Consider the following 20,048-nt stretch of genomic DNA (forward strand, 5'->3'; position numbering starts at 1 on the left):
CCCGCTTAATATGAAACTCCAAAAATTTTCCCCAGTGCATCCTGACATATGGGTTCGTGGTGGTGTGTGTTCAGGATGTGCGTGCCTGGATGAGTGCGCAAAAATGGCAACGTCAAGCGGCAAATGGCAAGCGGCAAGCACCAAAGAGGCAACAGAAACAGCAAAAGCCAAGAGGCAAGTGGCAAGGGCAAAAACAATTAATTGAGTGGGTGGCATGCGACACCAGAGCGTGGCAGGGCAGAGTGCAGCGAAAGATAAATCGCTTTGCAATAGCGCTATAATTTAATCAAATTTGTCACTTTTGCAATTGAGCAACTCGCGAGGAACAGACCGTAGCCGGGCCTGGAGTCTGAAGTTGCTCCATGTCTGGTGGCTACGTTGGAATTTATGAATGGAATTTGATGGCAGAGCCAGACAAAAGGTGTGCACACCTCCACCCCCAACCCTCACCATCATCGCCATAGCCAGGTAACTCAATCTTCGCATCATGGGTGGCAAGTGCGTGCTCGGGCATCGCGTTCGCACTTTGTAAATTCAATTTGAAATGCGCTTGATGCGCACAAAGGCATGTACAAGCCCACCTTATGCTCGCACAACCCGAGAACCTGGCGCCCCCCCTTGGGGCTATTGTTGCACAGCTAGACCTCTGCGATACCCTACAAGTGCCTGAGGTAGATGGTGCAACGGGGTGGGGTGGCTGATGGCTAAACAAATGCCATTGCTGGCAGCCAGCTAAGCGGTTTGTCAGCGCTACGAATGGGGGTCACAAAAATAGAGGGCGGCCGGTCAATGTTGACGTCGATAAACGTCATTGATGACGTGACCCGGCAGGGGGGACCCCCCACCATCACTCTCCCACCCCTTCAGCCTTCTATTGAATCCCGATCCGTAACCTGTTCTGCACTCGGCGATTAGGTGAATCGATTAACCGTTCTCGTAATTGAATACAAGCTCAACAGCCGCACACGCACTTTTTGCAGCATAGTGTACGCAATTTGTTGGTGCCATTACCCGTGGAATGGTCGCTAAAACTGCCAACAAATTCTCAGTTACGCGCTCACGTTCAGGGCGTTTCATACCAAAACAAACACTAAAGCAAACACAGATACGAATGCACAGGAACACTCACAAGCACTCGCTCTCACACAGATACAATCAGCTCGAGCACCTTTCACAAAATGCACGAACCAATTTCAACAAATCTCGACCCCCTCTGCACTGATCCAAAAAATATATATATTTGATTGGTTTATTCATCATGGAGAGATAAGAAATATTAAATAGGAAACTGGAAAGTTAAATCCCTTTCCCTTGATATGTTAAGGGATAAATGCCCGCTTTTAAGGAATAAGTATTCTTGAGGGAGAGACTTCCTGTCCGGAAGAGCACTTTTTGTTTTCCGTGCATCCTGTCACTGCAATGTTAAACATTTTATCAAGGCACAAAAAAGAAGGGAAAAAGCAAAAAACTCGTTCGAATTTTTAAACAAAAATCCAAAAACGTTGGCCATAAACGAACAGGTAACCAAACCAGGCGAGTGGCCTGCAGAAAAACGCATGGAACGCGGGCGGGAGAGGGGTGGCTAGGTAAGTGAAAAGTGGGTGGGGGCTTTGGGGGTGGTTATAGGGAGGTGGGAAGCTGTGAATGTTATTTTTCAAACATCAAATGTTCTGGCAACGTTGACGTCAACACGGGGTCCAAGGTAAAAGTGACGCTACTTTCAGCTGTTTGCGTTTCCTTCCTTCTTCCTTCCTCTCCCCGTCCCATCCCGTCCCGTCCAGTGAATCCCAATTGGCTGCATTTCCCAGGTCAGCCATCTGATGGCCTGAACCCTCCCCCACCAATTTTCCCCTCCCCTCCTCCACCACACACAGTTGCCACTGGCGTTTTCACCTGACCCGGCCATTTATTGCAATATCAAAATGTTTTCTTTCCGCTGTGGAAAATGATTGAAAAGTATTCGTTGTTCGGTTGCTCCCCCCAGTTGGTCTCAGCTCTTTAAACAATTTTTTTGGTAAACAATTTTGTTTGATTTCAGCATTACAGGAGTTAGACGTGAGAAATACTAATAGGACGCTTGTTTGATTTGTCCATTGCAGGTTATCCTACAAGGAATAATGCTCAGGCTTTTGCTGCTCCTTGTGATAACGATATGTGTGCTATTAACGAATGTTAAATCTGGTGTGCCAATTGGTAAGATATTTGGTCTTTATCAGTATGTAATTAATTCACTATGCCCTCTTAAAGGAACCGGCGGACCATCTATTATCCTTGAAAGCAAGGATGCTCTGCTAACCTGTGTGGTGTCGGAGAACTCCTCGAACAACACAGTAATATGGAAGAAGGGTGACGAGATCCTGACCGCTGGAACAGTGCGGGTAACCAAGGATCATCGTGTGCGAATCCTCCACGATGAAAGTATGTACTCCTTAAGGTCCTTCCAGAAACAAGAAGCCAATGTTTTTTTTTATATTTAGATCCTAAGGGTAAAAATCTGGAGACGGGTGGCGAAGTATGGGTTCTTTTGATTAAAAATCTAAAGCCCAGCGATTCGGGTGCATATATTTGTGAACTTAATTCGGATCCAGTGCTTCGGAGTATTCATATACTGACAGGTGAGTGGGTGACTAGGAAGGACTAATATCCTTTAGATTAAAATCGATCTTAAATTTAATTCAAAACTTTCACCATTTTCATTTCCTGAAACCATTTCAGTCAAGGAACTGCACTCATCGACCGGTAGCCCGGGAAATTCCACGGATCCGGCTGCCGCCGAGTCGAGTGACGTGTTCCTGCTGCCCCCGCCCCTGGACGCCCAGGATAATCGCAGCTTCTGGCGTCCCAGCCAAGTGCCGCCACTGGTGACACACGACTTTACGGAATGCTGCGAACGGGCCAATGTCTCCGCCCAGTGCATGGGCTTCTGCAATGTCCATAACATTCTGGATGGCACCACCGGCATCGATCCGGAGGCCTGTGAACGGGACTTTCCCAGCATCGTCCGTTGCATGGCTGACGGACGGAATCATGTGCCCTGCTGCGTGGAGAAGCAGATTCCGGACTTGTGCCAGGACATGTGTCGCGGGGAGTACACCCCCTTCACTGACAAGCTGAAGACGCGAGTCTCCTGCGTCCAGCACACCCTCAGCGGCCTGCAGTGCATCTTGAAGGGAGTGCAGTTGATTCCCAGCACCCCCACCCAGGTGACCATCGAGAATGTAAGCGAAACCAGTGTGAGCGTGGGGTGGACAGCGCCGGAAAAGCTGGCGGATCGGGTATCTGGGTACGTCGTGAACGTAACCACGCTCCACAGCTTCGACGAGGACGAGTTGAGTGGCGAGATTGTCCATCGAACGGCAGCAGATTCGGCGGAGTCAGTGAGCCTCCACAACGTGCCGGCGAATCAAACGCAACTGAAACTGAACGACTTGAAGCCCCTGACGATGTACGCCGTAATCATTACGGCCACGAATGAGTTTGGTGCGAGCTTGCCCAGCGAACGCCTGAGGTTCTTCACCCACACCAGCGCCTCGGCGGCCGAGTCTCAAGCGGGAGCCACCGACAAGGGGCTGATGCCCCAGCTGCCGGATGTGCGACAGTGTTGCGAGGACAATGGGATGACGCATCGCATGTGTCTGGACAAGATGTGCGATCCCCAGAAAACGGATCTGGCCACGCTGCCCGACTTTATGGTGTGCGCCCCCTGGTCGAATATAACGTTCACCTGCCTGGCCAACAATATCGATCATACGCCCTGTTGTCGGGCGAGAGGTATTCCTGCGGCTTGCTTCCCCCTCTGCTCTGGCAAGCTGATGTCTCTGGACTTTAGTCTGTTCAAGTGAGTCGGCCTTAAAGGCGCTTATATTTGAAATTAATTATGAAATCTCCGTGGGGAGAAAAATTCTATAATATTCTTAGTAAAGTTCTTATGTCCTCATCATTAGCGTTTTGGCATTGATACTTTCCATAAGCACTCATAAATATGAATCAATAATCATCAACGAGCACCACTTTGCCTTTGTTAATCACTTTTCTAGGCCCATACTTATCGTCATCCTTGCCTACTTTCCATCGTCCTTCGCTCATCGTCCTTCGTCTTACGTCCTGCCAGCCATCCCCATAGGCCCTTAAGCCGCAATATCAATTCCATGCCCAATCATTCCACATCCCCCACATTCAACGCTCCCAAACACCCAAACACAATGGGAGCTCTCTCGTTTCTGCTACTTGCTAATGACTCCACAGGATGAGTTTTTATGCCAAATGCCAATTACAACGCTTTTCCTCTATTTCTCTCTTCATTTCCTCTGAAAACCCCAACTCCGGATGTTTACAGATGCCTGCGCTTCATGTCCGAGTACAGCAGCTGTCTGTTCCAGGGTTACGGTGTCCTGGCCGATCCGCCGTCGAAGCTCCGGACGGTGGCCAAGACGGACAACTTCGTGATTCTGGACTGGAACAAGCCGAAGCGCCTGGCCGACACTGTCAGCACATATCACGTCAAATTCCGACGTCTGGGCGTTGGCGATGACTATTTGACCGTAGAGAAGGTAAAACACTGAGAGAAATAGGAATAAAATAGTATAAAATACTAGGAATTGCTTATACCAATTGATCTAAGGTCTATAAAGTAACTTAAAAGGGGTCCTTTTTTTTGTAAGTGTTGGAATAAGTTTACCAAGAAATGTCTTTTGTTTTAATAGTTTTGGGTTGTCTAAAAATATTGATACCTTTTTGAAAAGATTCTTAGAAATGAATTCTTTGCTGCCATGTTAAAGACAACCATAGAAGTCCCTGAAAGAACATAAATTCCCGCCAGTGCTTTTAGACCCTGCCCACAAACCGTTTGGCTAATTCATTAAGCATTGCAGCGCCAACCGCCGCTTATACTCGAGGGCCTCGAATCGGACATCTACTACGAGTTCTACGTGGTATCGGTGAATGCCTATGGAAAGAGTGAGCCCTCCCCCCGCCTGATCACCCGCACACTGGCCGCTGAGCCTGTCCAAGTGACGGCCTCCAGATACAACATGACGAGCTGCTGCCACGCCTCCGGGCTGCTACCACAGTGCGCACCCCTCTGCTCCTACAACATCCGCCTCTCGGACATCGAGCGGTTGGGGCCGGCGTGCCGAGCTCAAATGCGTAAGTAACATCTGGATTTCGAGGGTTTTTTCTTCAACATCCCCATCCCCTAGCCCCAAAATACACACATACACCCAGACAACACTAATTAGCGACAGGATAGAGCCTGGTAGTCCCCTGGCCAGCCAGACTGCCATTGTCCTGTGGACTTTTGTTAATTTAATGAGCTCGTTTTGCATTTTTCGTTTCGTCCTCTGATGCAATTTCGAATATTAAGTGAGGCCTGCTGGCCGGCTCCCTCACTGCCGTCTGCCATCTGCCCATTTGGGCGTAATGAATTTTTGTACTTATGCAAATCAATTTTTAGTTAATTAGTCTCGCACAATCTCCTCCGAAAACGCTAGACACCGAATAGAGTGTATTTTGCAGCTAAATAATCAAGAATATTGTTGTCAGAGGCTGTTGGGCTGGTGGTGCCTAATAGGAGTTGCTGAAAATTATGTTTGGACATGGATCTAGTTGAAGTAAACAGTATATTCCTGACCTGACACTGAATATTGATTAATTTCTCGTTAATTATGCCTGGAAATGTAGTATTTCAAGCTTAGGACCCATAAATGAGCTCTGAAGCTGGTTTAAGTTTTCAAATAATGGAAAATTGAACTAAATATTAGGTAACATTAGGTATTAGGCACAGTTCAATTATGTTCTCAGAATAAAGTCTCAGAACTTATATTTCAGTCTATACGTTCTAGACACAAAGGTCTCTTTAAATAGGCCAGAGGTTGAGGAAATCAAGGAGCAGACTGAATAAGTGATTTCGGAGAATTTTTAACAACATTATTATCGTCTTTTATTCAGAAACGAAAAAGCACAAGTCATACTGTTTCAAAAAATAGAATCTCTTCAAGGCCTGGAATGACTTTGTAGAATGTTGGCCCAATTTACTCGTCACCTAGTCGATGATAGGAAATCTTTCGGTTAATTTCCTGTAAATTGGCCTCAAGTTGTCGACTCACGGCAAATCCTTTAAATTATCGTTTCCACTCGGAGTGGCAGAGGCAGGAGTAGGATCCTGGAATCCTAGCAGAATTGATGAGTTCATGTCACAAATTGGGCCATAACAGAGCACAATGAGCCGTATCTGGCGGGCAGTTTATGCAAATTTTCCCACAATATTAACCATTCTTCCTCTCTCCCCCTCTCAACCCGTTTGTTCTCTAATCCTTAGCCATCCTGGCGAGATGTGCAGCCGGCGGACGTGATCACAGCCCGTGCTGCAGTCGCCGCGGCGTCATTAACGCCTGCATGCCACTCTGCCGCGGCGTCATGCCCCTTGCCCTGACTACCAAAGCGGCAACATCAACAGCAGCGACGTCAGCATCAGCAACGACATCATCATCCACTGGAACAGCAGCAACATCAGGCAGCAGCAATGCGGCAACTGCAACATCATCATCATCATCGTCGTCGTCATCGACGAGCAATGTGCCCGATTGTTTATCATATGCCGGCAACATTTTGCAGTGTTTCGAGGAAGGTAAGTAGTTGCCATGGCTGCCAGTGGTTTTCGTCCACATTCTGTCGTTTCGAATCCTGCAATCCGAGTGGCTAGTTTGGCAGGTTCACTCCAAGTAGTGACTGACAGTGATTTTCTTACTTGGTTGGATGTAATCTATATTTTTTACAGACTAACCAGAGTTGAATATCCATTTTGAATATTTTTAAAAAGAAATATTAGGTTTTCAAAATCACAGATTCAGTTATAGACTCTCATCTCTGCGAGTTAGAGTCACTGTCAGTCACTGCATTTGCCGTCAGGACACATCCTGTGCGGCAGCTGCCCAGCAAGGACTTGTGTTTGCAGCTAATTCTGTTTGTTTAATTGCGTGTCTGTGCACGGCGTGTCTATACGCACTGGTGCACGCCATTGTGCGCTAAATTATTTGGTCAAAGCTTTGGGGCAACCAACCACAGCCCGGCAGACAAAACCAATATTGGCCAATTAAAGTTGCATTATAAAACAAAATAATCCCACTGTCGTTCTACTCTCTATACACTATAGGCACCCAGAATATCCCTGGTCCGCCCGAAGACGTGCATGCGACATTCGTGAACCAAAGCAGCATTAGTTTGATGTGGACCCAGCCCGATGTTGAGAACAGTAGCAATAGTAGCAACGGAATGGGTAACAGCAACGTGTCACCTGGTGACATGATAACCGGCGATGAACTGGCAGCCGGTGGTGCTACGGATCCTGGAAAGGATGTGGCGCCAGATACCCAGCAGCAGCAGTCGTCCGTCAGCGATGCCACAAGTGGAACAACTGGAATGGAGGATATTGAATTCATCGTACAATATGGCAAAGTCAATAACATGACCATGTACGAGACAGTTGCCAAATTGGAAAATGTGAGTATATATTGGGATGGACAATAGAGATTGGGAGGGCCGGACAAAAAAGAAAAAAAAATCCCCAGATAGATAGAGAAAATGAAAGAGAGAGGCTGTGAGAAAACTTTTCGATGGCAGAACTATCTCCGGAGTCCGGATCCTTGCAGTACCTGTGACTTCTTGGGAAAAAAAAGTTATACTTCGCTTTGATTTTTTTTTTCTGGCCGGAATCAAACACACACACAAAAACACACAATGGGGCACTTCATTTGCATGGGGCCTGCGGGTGGGCGGCCTTATTACGATTTGCCTTTTGGGCCAAAATGCTGACATTATATATATTCGAGTGCCAATGGAATTGAAAAGAGCTTACAAATTGCCTTGTCTGAGTGCCAGACCGGGGCCAGGACAATAACCGTTTCAACAACTTTCCAATTGGGGGAAGAACTTAAATTGGTAGCTTGGAGTTAATGAAGAAGTTCTCAAACAGGAAATTGCTTTCATAACAAGCAGTCATAATACAAGAGAGTCCTGCACACATGGCGTATACGTAATCTTTGAAGCAAGAAGCAGTCAATTATATGTTATATGTTATAGCTCTATTTAAGAATAAACTTTTATAAATATTTCCCTATTATTTCCACCACAAAGAGCTTTAAAATTAAACCCATTAAATCCCCATTTAATACTATCTTCCATTCCCCCAACAGTCCACCAAAACTGCTGAAATACACGGCGTATGAGTAATGTTTACTTTTAAGCCAATTAATCAATTATTTATTTAAATCCCCTGCCATCGGCTAAATCTCACTAAATGCATATATCGATGGTCATTGTTTATACACCGAATGAAATCAATTGAAATTCCACCATTGGCCATCGATTCTCCAATTTCAAGTGCAATACCGTCGATACAATATACATATTCAGCTTAAATAGAATTTTAAAATATATAAATATAGACAGACACAGACACAGACATATATTTCTGGTTGGCCAATCGCTAATCCAATACAGTGTAATAATCTTTGAACTCGGTCCAAATAAAAAAAAAAATACAGAGAGTGGGCAAAGGGCTTAGATACCGGGTATCGATGGGTAAAGTTTTTGACGCCTGCTGTGTAACTAAAGGGGGGGATGAGGGTCCCGGGGCCAGGGCCGAAAGGTGAAGGTGGGGCGTAGGGACTTATGGCCGCCATATGCATTGGCAACGTGGAAAACGTGACTATAAACTGGTAAAAATTGCAGCCGATCCAAACAAAAAAAAAGCCAAAAAAATGAAAAGAAAAAAAAAATTGTAACCAAACCAAACAACGGACCAAAGTTGGCTCTGGCTTTGCCATTGGGCTTTGTTGTTGTTGTTGCAACAAATGTTGTTGTTGTTGTAGTTATTGGCTGTTGTTGTCACACATCAACGCGCTTTGCTGGCAGCTGGGCCTGGGTTGGCCGCCGTTGTTACAGTTGTTGTTGCAATTGCTGGTGTTGCAGCATCAGCCATGGCCATCAACAGAGTTATTGGCCTCGAAAAACTTGCAAATGCTAAAAAATACAAAAGCAACAGAGCCAGCAACAGCAACAACTATAGCCTGGCAAGAGTTTGTCGCGTGTTGATGCGCACAGAAATGTATTTAAAGTGGCTGGTTGGTGTTGCTGGCGAAGCTGATGCTGCTGCTGCTGCTGCTGTTGTTGCACCTTACTGTTGCTGTTGTTGCAGCAACCTGTCGTCGACGACCTGGCAATGATGCAGTACCCAACAGAGAATCAATGGGTGCTGGTCGCGTGAGACGAATTTTAGATGTTTTCAGGCCTTATTAAATAATTGAGAAACCTTTTAATGTAGAAGAATATCAAGTAAAATCATTTTCATCTGAGAAAATAAATATTCAGTTTTAATTTGAATTAAAATTATCTTAGCCCTGAGATATAAAATCTCAAAAAATCAATTCCCACCATTTGAAATCTTTTTAACCTAAGGTGATGTTTTGTTTTGTTGGCATTTCTAGGAAAGCCTTACGATAACTTGTTTTCTTTTGTCGATTCATTGCCAATTAATTGATTAATCAAATGTGATGGATCATGGACCGGGGGAATCACCGTCGAAATATCTTACCAATCGTGATAGAATCCATCACGTGAACACCTCTAGTTCATCTCGAAAACCAATCGATATGGAAGATACTATATGGTATCAGCTTTAGTTCGTTTTTCCATTTTTTTCTGTTTCTTATATTCTGAGCTGTTTTTTGTTGATTTTATTGGGGAAAATTCATTCGCCCTCTTGGAAGTGTTTTTGTTTTTTTGGTTTTGGTTTTGTTTGGTTTGGTCAGCAGCTCACGCAGCTGTTGCGGTTCTTGTTGTTGCTGCCATGATGTTGCCGATGTTGCTGATGTTGCTGATGTTGCTGTTGCTATTGGCTTAACTTGGGGCTGGCTTCGGCTTGGCTTAAATGCTTTTCAGTTTGCAGTTTCTGCCTTTTTTTTCATGCTGCCCCTCCCCATCGCCTAGCACCCACTGGTGTCAAATGGTTTAAAACATCGGAGTCTCGCCCCCTTTTTGAATGGGTTATTGTATCGCATATATCTATAAGTTCGTGGCTATCGCCAGAGTCCTGCACAGCCAGCAATGCGTTGACTCAGTGTGACACTTTTATGGACAAACTTAATTGCTTTTGGACGTGTCAGAAATATCGTTGGCAATTGGCAACGATTGCGGCCAGGGGACTGGGAAGGAGGAGCAAGCACCTACCAACCCATAGCCACTAAAGCCTTGAAGTCACAAAACCAAAATCGGTTCATATTAAAGGTAATTTTGCCGTCAGGCTTCGGTTGGTCTCCCACCAACCCTTCCTGATTGAATCAGTGCCAATAATTTGGCAATTTCTATTCGTCGCCAATGCACGGCCGGCATTGTGTCACCAGAATCGGCAACAGCAACATCCCCACACAAAAACATTATTCTCTACAGGACTCTACAGGATATTACATACCATCAAGCCCGGGCGCGACGTGGAGAGGACGAATGTGGGGATGGGATCCTGAACGGAAATAAAAGGTTTTCCTACAGTCGCAGTTTTCAAATGATTCTCTGTTGACTCCCTTGCCCGAAAACGAACGTAACTTTTGTGATGATTTTTAGTGCCGCCGTTCTGCGTTAGTTCGAGTCGACTTTTATACTTATTTGTGTTTGTGTTTGGCAAACACAAGACCATAAAAAACTTTTTAATATAGCCAGCGACACTGAAAAATAACAAAAAAAAAAACAAGGAATTATATCAGATATGGGTATGGGGAATTCCCAGACCCGAGACCCGGAAAGGCTGACCACGATGCCAGAAATTAGACACATTAAATATTCTGATACAGCTGCAAAGGAGCCGAAAGGGGTTGGGTTATGGCGATTATGTGCTTTGTCACTGCAGTCGACTCCGGAGTCGGTAGTCCGGAGTCCAAGGACCAAGACAACTGGCAAATGAGCAACCAGGGACCTAGTTTTATGGCCGAAGTGTGTCTCCCGTTAAAGGGGAGTTGCTTCAGGATACCGGAGATAGACACTTGGAATTATATTTTGAGGATCTGTGAGCTATATTAGAACAATATAAATTTTTTATAAAAACAAGACACATGTTTAGTTAAATATTACTAACTTTATTATTTAAGAAGTCAAGTTAATTCCAAGATGAGTTTATTTTGAAAGATATTATTCTTTAATTATATTAAGCTAGATATCTTATATCTAATACTATTATTGTATTATATTTAAGCCTCAAATGTATACTTATTTTTCTAAGTGAACTAGCTAAGTAGCCAAGGACTTCGCGCTATGCATTTTGAGCAGCTATCCGCTCAAGTAGTTCCAAGGGACTCACCTCGATTTCTGGGAGGTAACCCCATTAATTATTCAGTTAGGACCAGCTCGTCATGCCAATTGTGGCACATTTAAGTTGCGGTTAATGTAATTACGTAAAGGGACTGAAAAAACGAAGCCTTAAGTGACACACAAAACGCCCAACTAAAAGTCCTTTGGCTGCTATTAGTGTTGCCTTTTTTTGTCTCGGGCTGTCGAGAGCATAATAAATCGTTTTTCCCTCTTTGCCTTGACAATCTTTTGGCTTTTTTCTTTCTATTTTAGGGTTTCGAATTTAATGCGTTTTAGATAAGTTTCTAATGGAAGGAAATTAGTATTGAGCTGGGCAATTTATTCTCTTGGGCGGGCAATGCCCACTAAATTATAGTTAGTTTATCTGAAATGGATATCACAGAGTACCTGTGTCAAATAAAAGTCTCTATCTCGGCCCTGATTTCGGACGGGTTTCGAGGCTAAAATGGGTCTGAATCTCGGCATCATATTTGACACAAGTTGTCACAAGCAGGGCAGAGTCATTCCCCCCCACCGAAAATTGAGATTTACGACTTGACCCAGGCATGGCCAAAATGAAAAGCAGCCTTCCAAACAAAAAAAAAAATAGATACCTCTAGCCATAAGCGAGATGAAAACGCCATACATATTTAGAGATGTTGGCCAAACAACTGGCTCCACGAACAGATGTCCAACATCGCTCTGACATTGACTTACATACTCAAAATGACTCGTTACGCCGGATAAGCCAGCTCGTGGGGGAATGGCATGACAGACGGGGCGGGAGTCTCTACTCAAATCAAATAATTTTAGCGCATTGCCAGCACTAAGTAGCTGAAATAACAAATGCCCCCTCCCTGGCCGAAGCACGCTGCTGCTGATGATGCTGCTGCCATGCTGTTGATAAAAAAAAACAAGTTAATGTATGCCGCCTCCCCCTCGAGAACTGACTTTGCTTTATAAAACAAACAGCGCTTGGCCATAAAACGAAATAAATTACTTAACGCGTCGCATTTTTTCGCACTGGCCACGCAGCCAAAAATGCAATTAAAGGCCAAAAACCGCACCGCGACTGCGACATCTGCAAGAGATTAAAAAACGAGACAGTGACCCAACAGCAACGGCGGCCAACAGCCGGCAATTCAGTGTGTAAATGATTGAGTTGGGTTTTGTGATTGTTGGGTGAGCTAAGTCAGGGATTCAGGGATTAAAGGTTTTCCAAAAATATACATTTTAGTAATAATTTCTTAAAGACTTGGTAGTCTTATAATAAATATTTAATCAGCCAAACTAGTAGTACTTCTACGCTTAACTATTCTAGTTTAAGCTATAAATTTATTTTAGAAAGACATTCTTAAAGTCTTCTCTTTAATAATTTGATTATCAAATAAATCAACACCCACCACTCAGTAGCGTATTGAACTTTCCCAAAAGCTGAAACACCAAAAGATTACCCTAACGATTTTTATTGCGAATTTCGAGTGGGTGTGGCTGTTAACAAATGTGGGCTGGGTGGGTGAGCACTGGCGGTGTGGTGTGTCCATTCCAACTCTATGCATAGACTAGGGGCCAGAGATATAGCTGTCAATTTCGAGGATGGCTTTTGAAACAAAATAACGCCAGTGTGGACAGGGCAGAGGGACAGCAATCAAGGATAAGGACAGGACAGTACAGGACAGACCAGCACACTCGTACTGGTATGGATTGGGTGAAAGCCCCAATGAGTTGAATGACTGCCGCAATGACATAGTCCGAATGACTCGGGATGACGTCGGGATGGATGTGGGTGCAACTGGCTGCGTGGCTGGCTGGCTGACGTAGAAAACCCGGGTGCGGTGTCATTTGGCGGACTAAATACCGCAAATTGCGCTGCGTGGCAGCAATTACAAGGAGTACTAATCATGGCGACATGTCTTTCAGCGAAATCAAGCCAAACCACAACCACGAGCAGACTTCAGCAGAACCAAAAACTGGACCAGAGAATGTTGTCAAATTTTATTGTAATCGTTTAAAAGGGAATCTCTGCGACAAAAAAACCATTAAGCCAAATAATACACAGTATAAAGTGAAATATAAAAGGAATAATATAATGTAAAGCTTAGGAAATTATAGATAAAAGAGTATTCCTAGAGTCGTAATATTCTGCTGATTCTGACTTCTATTCATTGACAATTTTTTGCACATTTTTCTCTCGTTCTCGTTAACGTTTCGCTGGCCATTCGTGTGCAATTATACACTTAGGAATTGACCACCAATGAGACGAGTATCGATTTGACAAATTTGGATGAGAATGCCTTGTACCGAATTACGGTTGTGACGCGCGGGAAATTTGGCACATCGCTGCCGGCATCGATGCTGTTGCTGAATACCACCAACCGTGCCAGCGAAGGTGAGTTGGCCAACAGCGATGGCCAAAAAACACAAAAAAAAAAAATCCAGTTGATTTAATTGTTATGCTGCATGTGTGCATTTGCTTCCAGCCCGGAGTGAAGGCGTCGCCTGGGGCGCCCCCTCGCCACCACACTCGCTGACGGTGGTGGCGCACAGTGCCACCTGGATGCAGTTAACGTGGCAGCCACCAGAGTACGCCCATCCGCACGAGAGGATTACCTACAGGTGAGTACAGTGCTATTGGGCATTTGAGGTTTTTTGTAGGACCGGTAGGACTTGTTACTTGGAAATTAAATTTAAAATACATCACTTAGCTCTCATTCTTAAAAAAAACGTCATAATTTTTATAATTTAAAACATATAACAACGCCCTGTGTTTTTTGTTCGAATCCCTGCAGAGTCTATCACAAGGCCATGAGGGCCGACCAATTCATTAAGATTGAAACGAAGCTGGCCTGGCTGAGGATGAACAACCTGAAGCCGAGCTCCCAGCATGTGCTCTACGTGGAGGCTGTGGGTGAGCGGGGCAACTCGTTGCCCTCGGAGACGCTGGTGGCCTGGACGGATCCCGCCCTGCCAGCCTTTGTGGATGTGAGTGTTCAAAAATAGAAAGAAAAAAAACTGTTATGAGAGTTGGATTTCGGTGGGTAATTGTGATGTACTCCACACTCTACTACTTGCAGCCCCCCACTGTGCATCCGGCGGACAACGTTCCGGAGGGCGGTTCCATGACCATTCTGTGTCTGGCCCTGGGCAACCCCGCTCCGACCATTTCGCTCTACGTGGGCGGACACCTGGTGCGTCAGGACACCTCGCGGCACATGGTGACGGTCATCCACAACGTGTCGGCCGACATGGAGCATGTTTCGTGTTATGCGGACAACGGCTACGGAGTGCCCATGCAGGCCACAAGAAGAGTTAACATTTGCTGTGAGTAGTCCATTATGAGATGATAGCATGTCCACAATTAAAAGACTATTTTCCCCCCTAAAGATCCACCTAAGATCCAGGCAGCTGGCATCACTGTGGCCTCTATTGGAGACGAGATCGAGCTTCGATGCACCGTGGACTCAAAACCGGCGCCAAAAACCTTCTTCTGGAGGGAAAAGGATGGCCGAGTGCCGGTGATCAACGGCGGAAATAACTTTATTTCAGTAAAAACCAACGAATCCCGACCCTCGATCTATACCATGTCCCTGAAGATCAGTAAGCTGCAGGCCAATGATGTGGGAGATTACTTCTGCCATGCGGAGAATCCTTTTGGCGCCACTACAACACCGGTATCGGTGCGAATACGTAATACGCCGGCCCTGAATCACAATGTATCCGTTTGCTGTGCGGAACAAAACGTGACCATGGGCTGCCGCAGTGCCTGCAGCTATTATGTGGACTTTGATGCCATTGCCGATCGCCCGGAGTGCATCGTAGACTTTGACAAACTAATGCGATGTGCTGCCGACGGATCTGATCATCGATCCTGCTGTGCTGATGAACATGTACCGCGGAAGTGCCTCAACTGGTGCCGAGGAGAGTCCGTGAGGTCCAAGGAAATCTGCAGTCTGCAATATGCCAGGACCATTGTCGGATGCTTCGAGAAGAACAGGGATCGACTGCCCGGCCCACCCGAGAATATTGTAGTCTCTGTGTTGTCCGACAGCGAAGTGAAAATAAGGTGAGGTTTTTGATTTTTGAAATATATTATTGGGCGGCTTCATAGTCACCTAAAACTTCCTTATATCAGTTCCTGGAAACATAAATATCCTGAGGGATATTAAACAATTCCTGTAGTTTATTAGTTTGCTGCTTTTTTGGGCCAATTTAGTTAACTTTTTTCAATTTGGTATCTCGTGGCGAGTGTCCTACCTAAACAAAGTTTAACCGAGCATAAGCCATTTGGCTTTAAGCGCCCCAAACTATGTGGGCCACGTTCCAACCACCCCCACCCCCGCTTAAGCTCTTAAACACTTTTGTCCGAAGCGGAAGTAGACTCATCCATTTGGCCACCAAAGCCCAATACATTCATTATCCACACTCTCAACCCTCGTGTATATGTGGCTATGTGTGTGTGGGTTTTGGGGATGTTGGGTCACTAATAGACCGCAAATCCATTAAAGCCGAGATTTTTTATCTCACTTTAATACACTCGGTCAACGTCAAAGGTTTTGAGAGTAGACTTCCAGGAAGGGGGGAAGGCTGTTCAAGATGAGGCTGACGAGGTTGATGAGGGCAAAACTGTGAACCTGGAGTCGCATTAAATTTATTAAAATTCCAGACAAGTTCTAAGCCTGCAACATTATTACCGGAGCACTCATAATACGGCGCCATCGCCGCTCTACGAAAACTATTTCATTACAGATGGGATGCGCCGACAAAGAATCCAAATGCCGTTGACGGCTATAGAATATTTTACCACGAGGCCGCCGTTCTGCCGCCAACTTCTGGTTCGAGTTCCAGCCAGGATGCGACTTCCTCTGTGGATCAGGCTGGCATGGATACCCTGGCAGCCATGAATAATGCAACAAGTATGGGCAACGGCAACAGCAACAACGCAATGGCTGCTCTCGAGATACGACGCATCGACGTAAAGGACACAACAATAAGCATTAATGGCCTCAAGAAGGATGTGCTCTACGAGCTGGTGGTGAAGGCTGGCAATAGCTACGGTGAGTGTGCTCCCGATATGGGAAGGAAGTAAAAATGTCCCCGGGCTGGGTTTTAATTTGCCGGCTTGTCTTCCAGGTGCCAGCGTGCTCACAGATCCGATTAGGTTCACGCTCGGCGAGCATCATGTGACCTCGGCGACCAGCAGTTATTCGAGTGCCGTTGGCACCATCAGCGGCATTGTGGCCAGCATTTTGGCCATTCTGCTGGCGGCAGCGGCCATTGTGTTCTATCGCCGGCAGCGCTCCAGCCACGGCAAATCGGTCAACGGCAATGTGGCCTTTGAGAATCCCACCTACACCAGGGGCCTGGAGCAGGTGCAGGTGTGTATAGTGATCGAGTGGGTGGTGCTTATGCTTTTTTTAGACAATTTTTGTTTTCTAAAAGGTTGTGAGGGCTTATTAGGTTGTGCGAATTTTCTAGTATCTATATCTTTTTATAGGAGTAGGTTTTAATAGATTAAGGAACTTTTAAATAAGAGTCTCTAGGATATAGGATTAAATAAAATTGAATAGGTCCAGCGATAGATAATCTATATAGATGATATTTAAAGATTTATTCTGTAAAGCTTTAGAAAAAAAGTTTAAAGTAAACTCTGTGCAAGGTAATTAAATGGAAATAACTCTATAGTCCTTGCTTCAAAAATATTTAATTATTTTGTGAAGGAAATATTACCAAAAAATCCTATAGAGCCTTGGATAGTCGGCCTATTCGATTTATGCCATTTTACCTGCTTTGTTTGTATTGCTAGCGTCATTTTGGCCAATGTTAGTATAGTGGCATGGTAACTCGATGTTTTTGTGTATTTTTCGTAGGCGTGTATTTACTTATTTTTTATGTTATAACTGTCAATGTCTTCTTTACCATCCTCCTCCACCCGGCACACATCGACGCCTCCCCCAAAAATGTATCCACACCCACAAAAATACACGGCCGTAGCTACCCACTGTCACATCGGCCATCACGACGCAAAATGGCAACCAACATGGGATGAGCAGCAGCGGCAATAGCAACAACAACAATGGGAACAGTCACGGCCATGGCCGTAATGGCATTGCCGCCACAATGACGACATCCACAACGACAACAGCGCCGACAGCCTCTGCAGGTGCCGCCGCTCTGACGGGGAACAGGCAACATCAGCAGCAGCAACATTACCAGCAACAGAAACAGCAGCAGCAACATCCACTTCAGAACCACCAGCAACATCACAAGAGTGCGGCAGATGCGGCGCATCATTTCCATAACCCGCTCAGCAATACGCAGTGCAATGAAGTAAATCCCACAATTTATGAAGAGCTCAAACTTGGCCAAGAAGGTGCTGGATTTAAGAAACTTGTGCCATAAACGAAGCACAATAATAATAATAACAACAAAAACACTAACTAACACAACAAAAACAGACAGTACACATGACAACAAAAACAAGAAACAAAAACAAGTATAGCTAGCGAACTTATATATATATACTATATATATAGAAATATATACGCTAAATGTAGACATAGGCCGTGTAAACAGCGCGAAGCGCAACCTCAAACAACTACACATACAACAAGACACAAGAAGACACACAGACACATACACACACACACATATACAAACTTACAAATACAAGCACACACTCACGCACACGTAGACAGTGTGTACTGTGACATCTTTACAGAATGCATTGCGAGAAAAACTTTGGGTAAAACAATTTTTGCTTGCAAAAATCTTTTGGGTAGCATGTAATAAGTAATAAATTTTTAGTATGTAACTGTGATTCAACCAGAAAAAAACATAAAAACAAAATCATAACAATACGAAACCATGTAAAATAATTAACTAATTGGTAATGAACGTAAGCAAAAACTGAAAAACTGATTGAGAAAAAAATACCAATGATTAGTAAAAATCTAGATATGCTAATTGTGTTTTCATTTTGGGCTAGTAACTATGGTAGTAACTTGCACCTTAGCTTTCCTGAGTGTATGTAAGCAACGGTAGAGTACAATATTAAAAGATGCCTGTCTCACGCCGCTGCCTTGATCCTGTCTCCATTCCCCTCGCTGCCATTACAACCAGCCATCCTGTATGCGCCATCCTCGACGCTTCTCATTTTGATGAGGACGAAGATGGAAGCTATGCCGGTCTCTGTGGCGGAGTGTTTGTTCGTGTAATGTTGCATACGTTATGGGGACTAGTACACTCCATGTTCCACCCACCCAACCCATACACACACACGTTGTACCTCTTCAAACACAAACACACAGACACGTTGGCATTATTAGCAAAAGGACGCATCCGATGAAGGAGAAAACATCATGCGATATGCGCTCAAAGTTTAACTTTCATATGTAAATTTCTTTTTATTACGACTACAATATCCGAAAGAGATAGAGCGAGGAGTTTTGCCGCCGCTCGACATGATACACTCATAATCCGTTATGATCTGATACTGATACGGATGATGCCATCGTAGTGACAGGCTGTGCCACCAGAGATTATTATAATTTAGTTACCAGCGCGGGGAGAGCCAGCCAGCAGCCAGCCATGGCACTTGTGTGTCATACTTTATGCAAAATAAGCAAAAAATAAAAAGGGGAAAGTGAAATCTGGTAGATTTCTTGTATGATTGAAGCATAAGGCGTGTAAACAGTGATAGAGTAAGCTTCATAAATGTCAAACAGCGGAAGGACTTAACCCTTTTTAGCCCGCCATTGGGATGTCCTCAGATCAGTAGAATCCTGAAATTGAAATTCGGTGTATCAGATCTTCTAAAATTGAAGACAATTTTATAGAAACTTTAGACACTTGATCCTTGTAGGGTTAAACAACCTGGCTCCTTGCCTTTGCTCCTGACTCCTGACTCCTAGCTCCTTCCTTTCGCCTTTTAAATTCTCCTTTAATAAGTAAGCAGGAGCCAAGAGCTCATCAAAATGTTTCCCCGACTGTGTAGCAGCTTTTGAGCAACTTCCGTTTTTTGATCTGCTGATGGCAGAGTGCAATGGCTCTGAATAAACGGCGCTTGAATTATGCAACACGTTTAAGTGCCTGAAACACACCCACCCCAAAAATATACACACCCAAACACACACACTCACCCCAGCACACACTCTTCCGTCTTTTGTGCATTTTTGTTTACTCTACCGCAGCTTGGTCGGGTCGCTTGCCTGCTGCAGATGCAGATAAAAATGTTGACAGTTGCCAGATAAAACCGAAAATTTACAAGTAAATGATATTGTCTGGTGGCAGGCAGGCGGGCCAGCTGCCCACTTTGTGGCTGATTGCACTTTGCTTTAGCCGAGGTGGGTCCTTGGCCAAAAAAGGACCACCTGGGCGCCTCCTTCTAGCCCTCTGGTAATGAGTTTGGCGCTGGTTTTGATACTTTTGTATTTCACATAAAATATAGAAATATATTGAAGAGTAGCTTAATCGAAGGGGGGGTTTAATTTTGGAAAAACTAAATTATTATACAAAGAGGGAAGGATAAAATATACCAAGGGGACTTTCACTCATAAATTATGTTCAGAAATCTCTAATCAAAGTTTGCATTTTCGTAGCACAAAGTCCTACTATTTTAATACCGAATATCAGATCAATAGTTTAGTCCCAGACTCTCATATGCTACCAATATTGGTTGTCAGGCAATAACTTCAAACAGATATGACATAATAGAT

General features: G+C 44.7%; 1 protein-coding gene across 1 annotated transcript in view; it reads left to right on the top strand.

Moving 5' to 3' along the window:
• Nucleotides 1-18,287, top strand: part of LOC6507251 (Ig-like and fibronectin type-III domain-containing protein 2) — a 64,804-nt gene extending 46,517 nt beyond the window's left edge. The window contains exons 3-18 of the mRNA XM_001956345.4: nucleotides 2,100-2,193; nucleotides 2,248-2,418; nucleotides 2,478-2,615; nucleotides 2,716-3,838; nucleotides 4,337-4,550; nucleotides 4,872-5,145; nucleotides 6,317-6,625; nucleotides 7,151-7,497; nucleotides 13,576-13,723; nucleotides 13,815-13,950; nucleotides 14,124-14,316; nucleotides 14,409-14,655; nucleotides 14,719-15,397; nucleotides 16,081-16,388; nucleotides 16,465-16,709; nucleotides 17,326-18,287. Coding sequence (XP_001956381.1) covers nucleotides 2,118-2,193; nucleotides 2,248-2,418; nucleotides 2,478-2,615; nucleotides 2,716-3,838; nucleotides 4,337-4,550; nucleotides 4,872-5,145; nucleotides 6,317-6,625; nucleotides 7,151-7,497; nucleotides 13,576-13,723; nucleotides 13,815-13,950; nucleotides 14,124-14,316; nucleotides 14,409-14,655; nucleotides 14,719-15,397; nucleotides 16,081-16,388; nucleotides 16,465-16,709; nucleotides 17,326-17,733 — 5,016 coding nt within the window. The 5' untranslated portion in view covers nucleotides 2,100-2,117 and the 3' untranslated portion in view covers nucleotides 17,734-18,287. The remainder of the gene's footprint in view (nucleotides 1-2,099; nucleotides 2,194-2,247; nucleotides 2,419-2,477; nucleotides 2,616-2,715; nucleotides 3,839-4,336; nucleotides 4,551-4,871; nucleotides 5,146-6,316; nucleotides 6,626-7,150; nucleotides 7,498-13,575; nucleotides 13,724-13,814; nucleotides 13,951-14,123; nucleotides 14,317-14,408; nucleotides 14,656-14,718; nucleotides 15,398-16,080; nucleotides 16,389-16,464; nucleotides 16,710-17,325) is intronic.
• The last annotated feature ends 1,761 nt before the right edge of the window (nucleotides 18,288-20,048 follow it).

The sequence above is a fragment of the Drosophila ananassae genome, chromosome 2R, assembly GCF_017639315.1.
Source record: "Drosophila ananassae strain 14024-0371.13 chromosome 2R, ASM1763931v2, whole genome shotgun sequence".
NCBI lineage: Eukaryota > Metazoa > Arthropoda > Insecta > Diptera > Drosophilidae > Drosophila > Drosophila ananassae.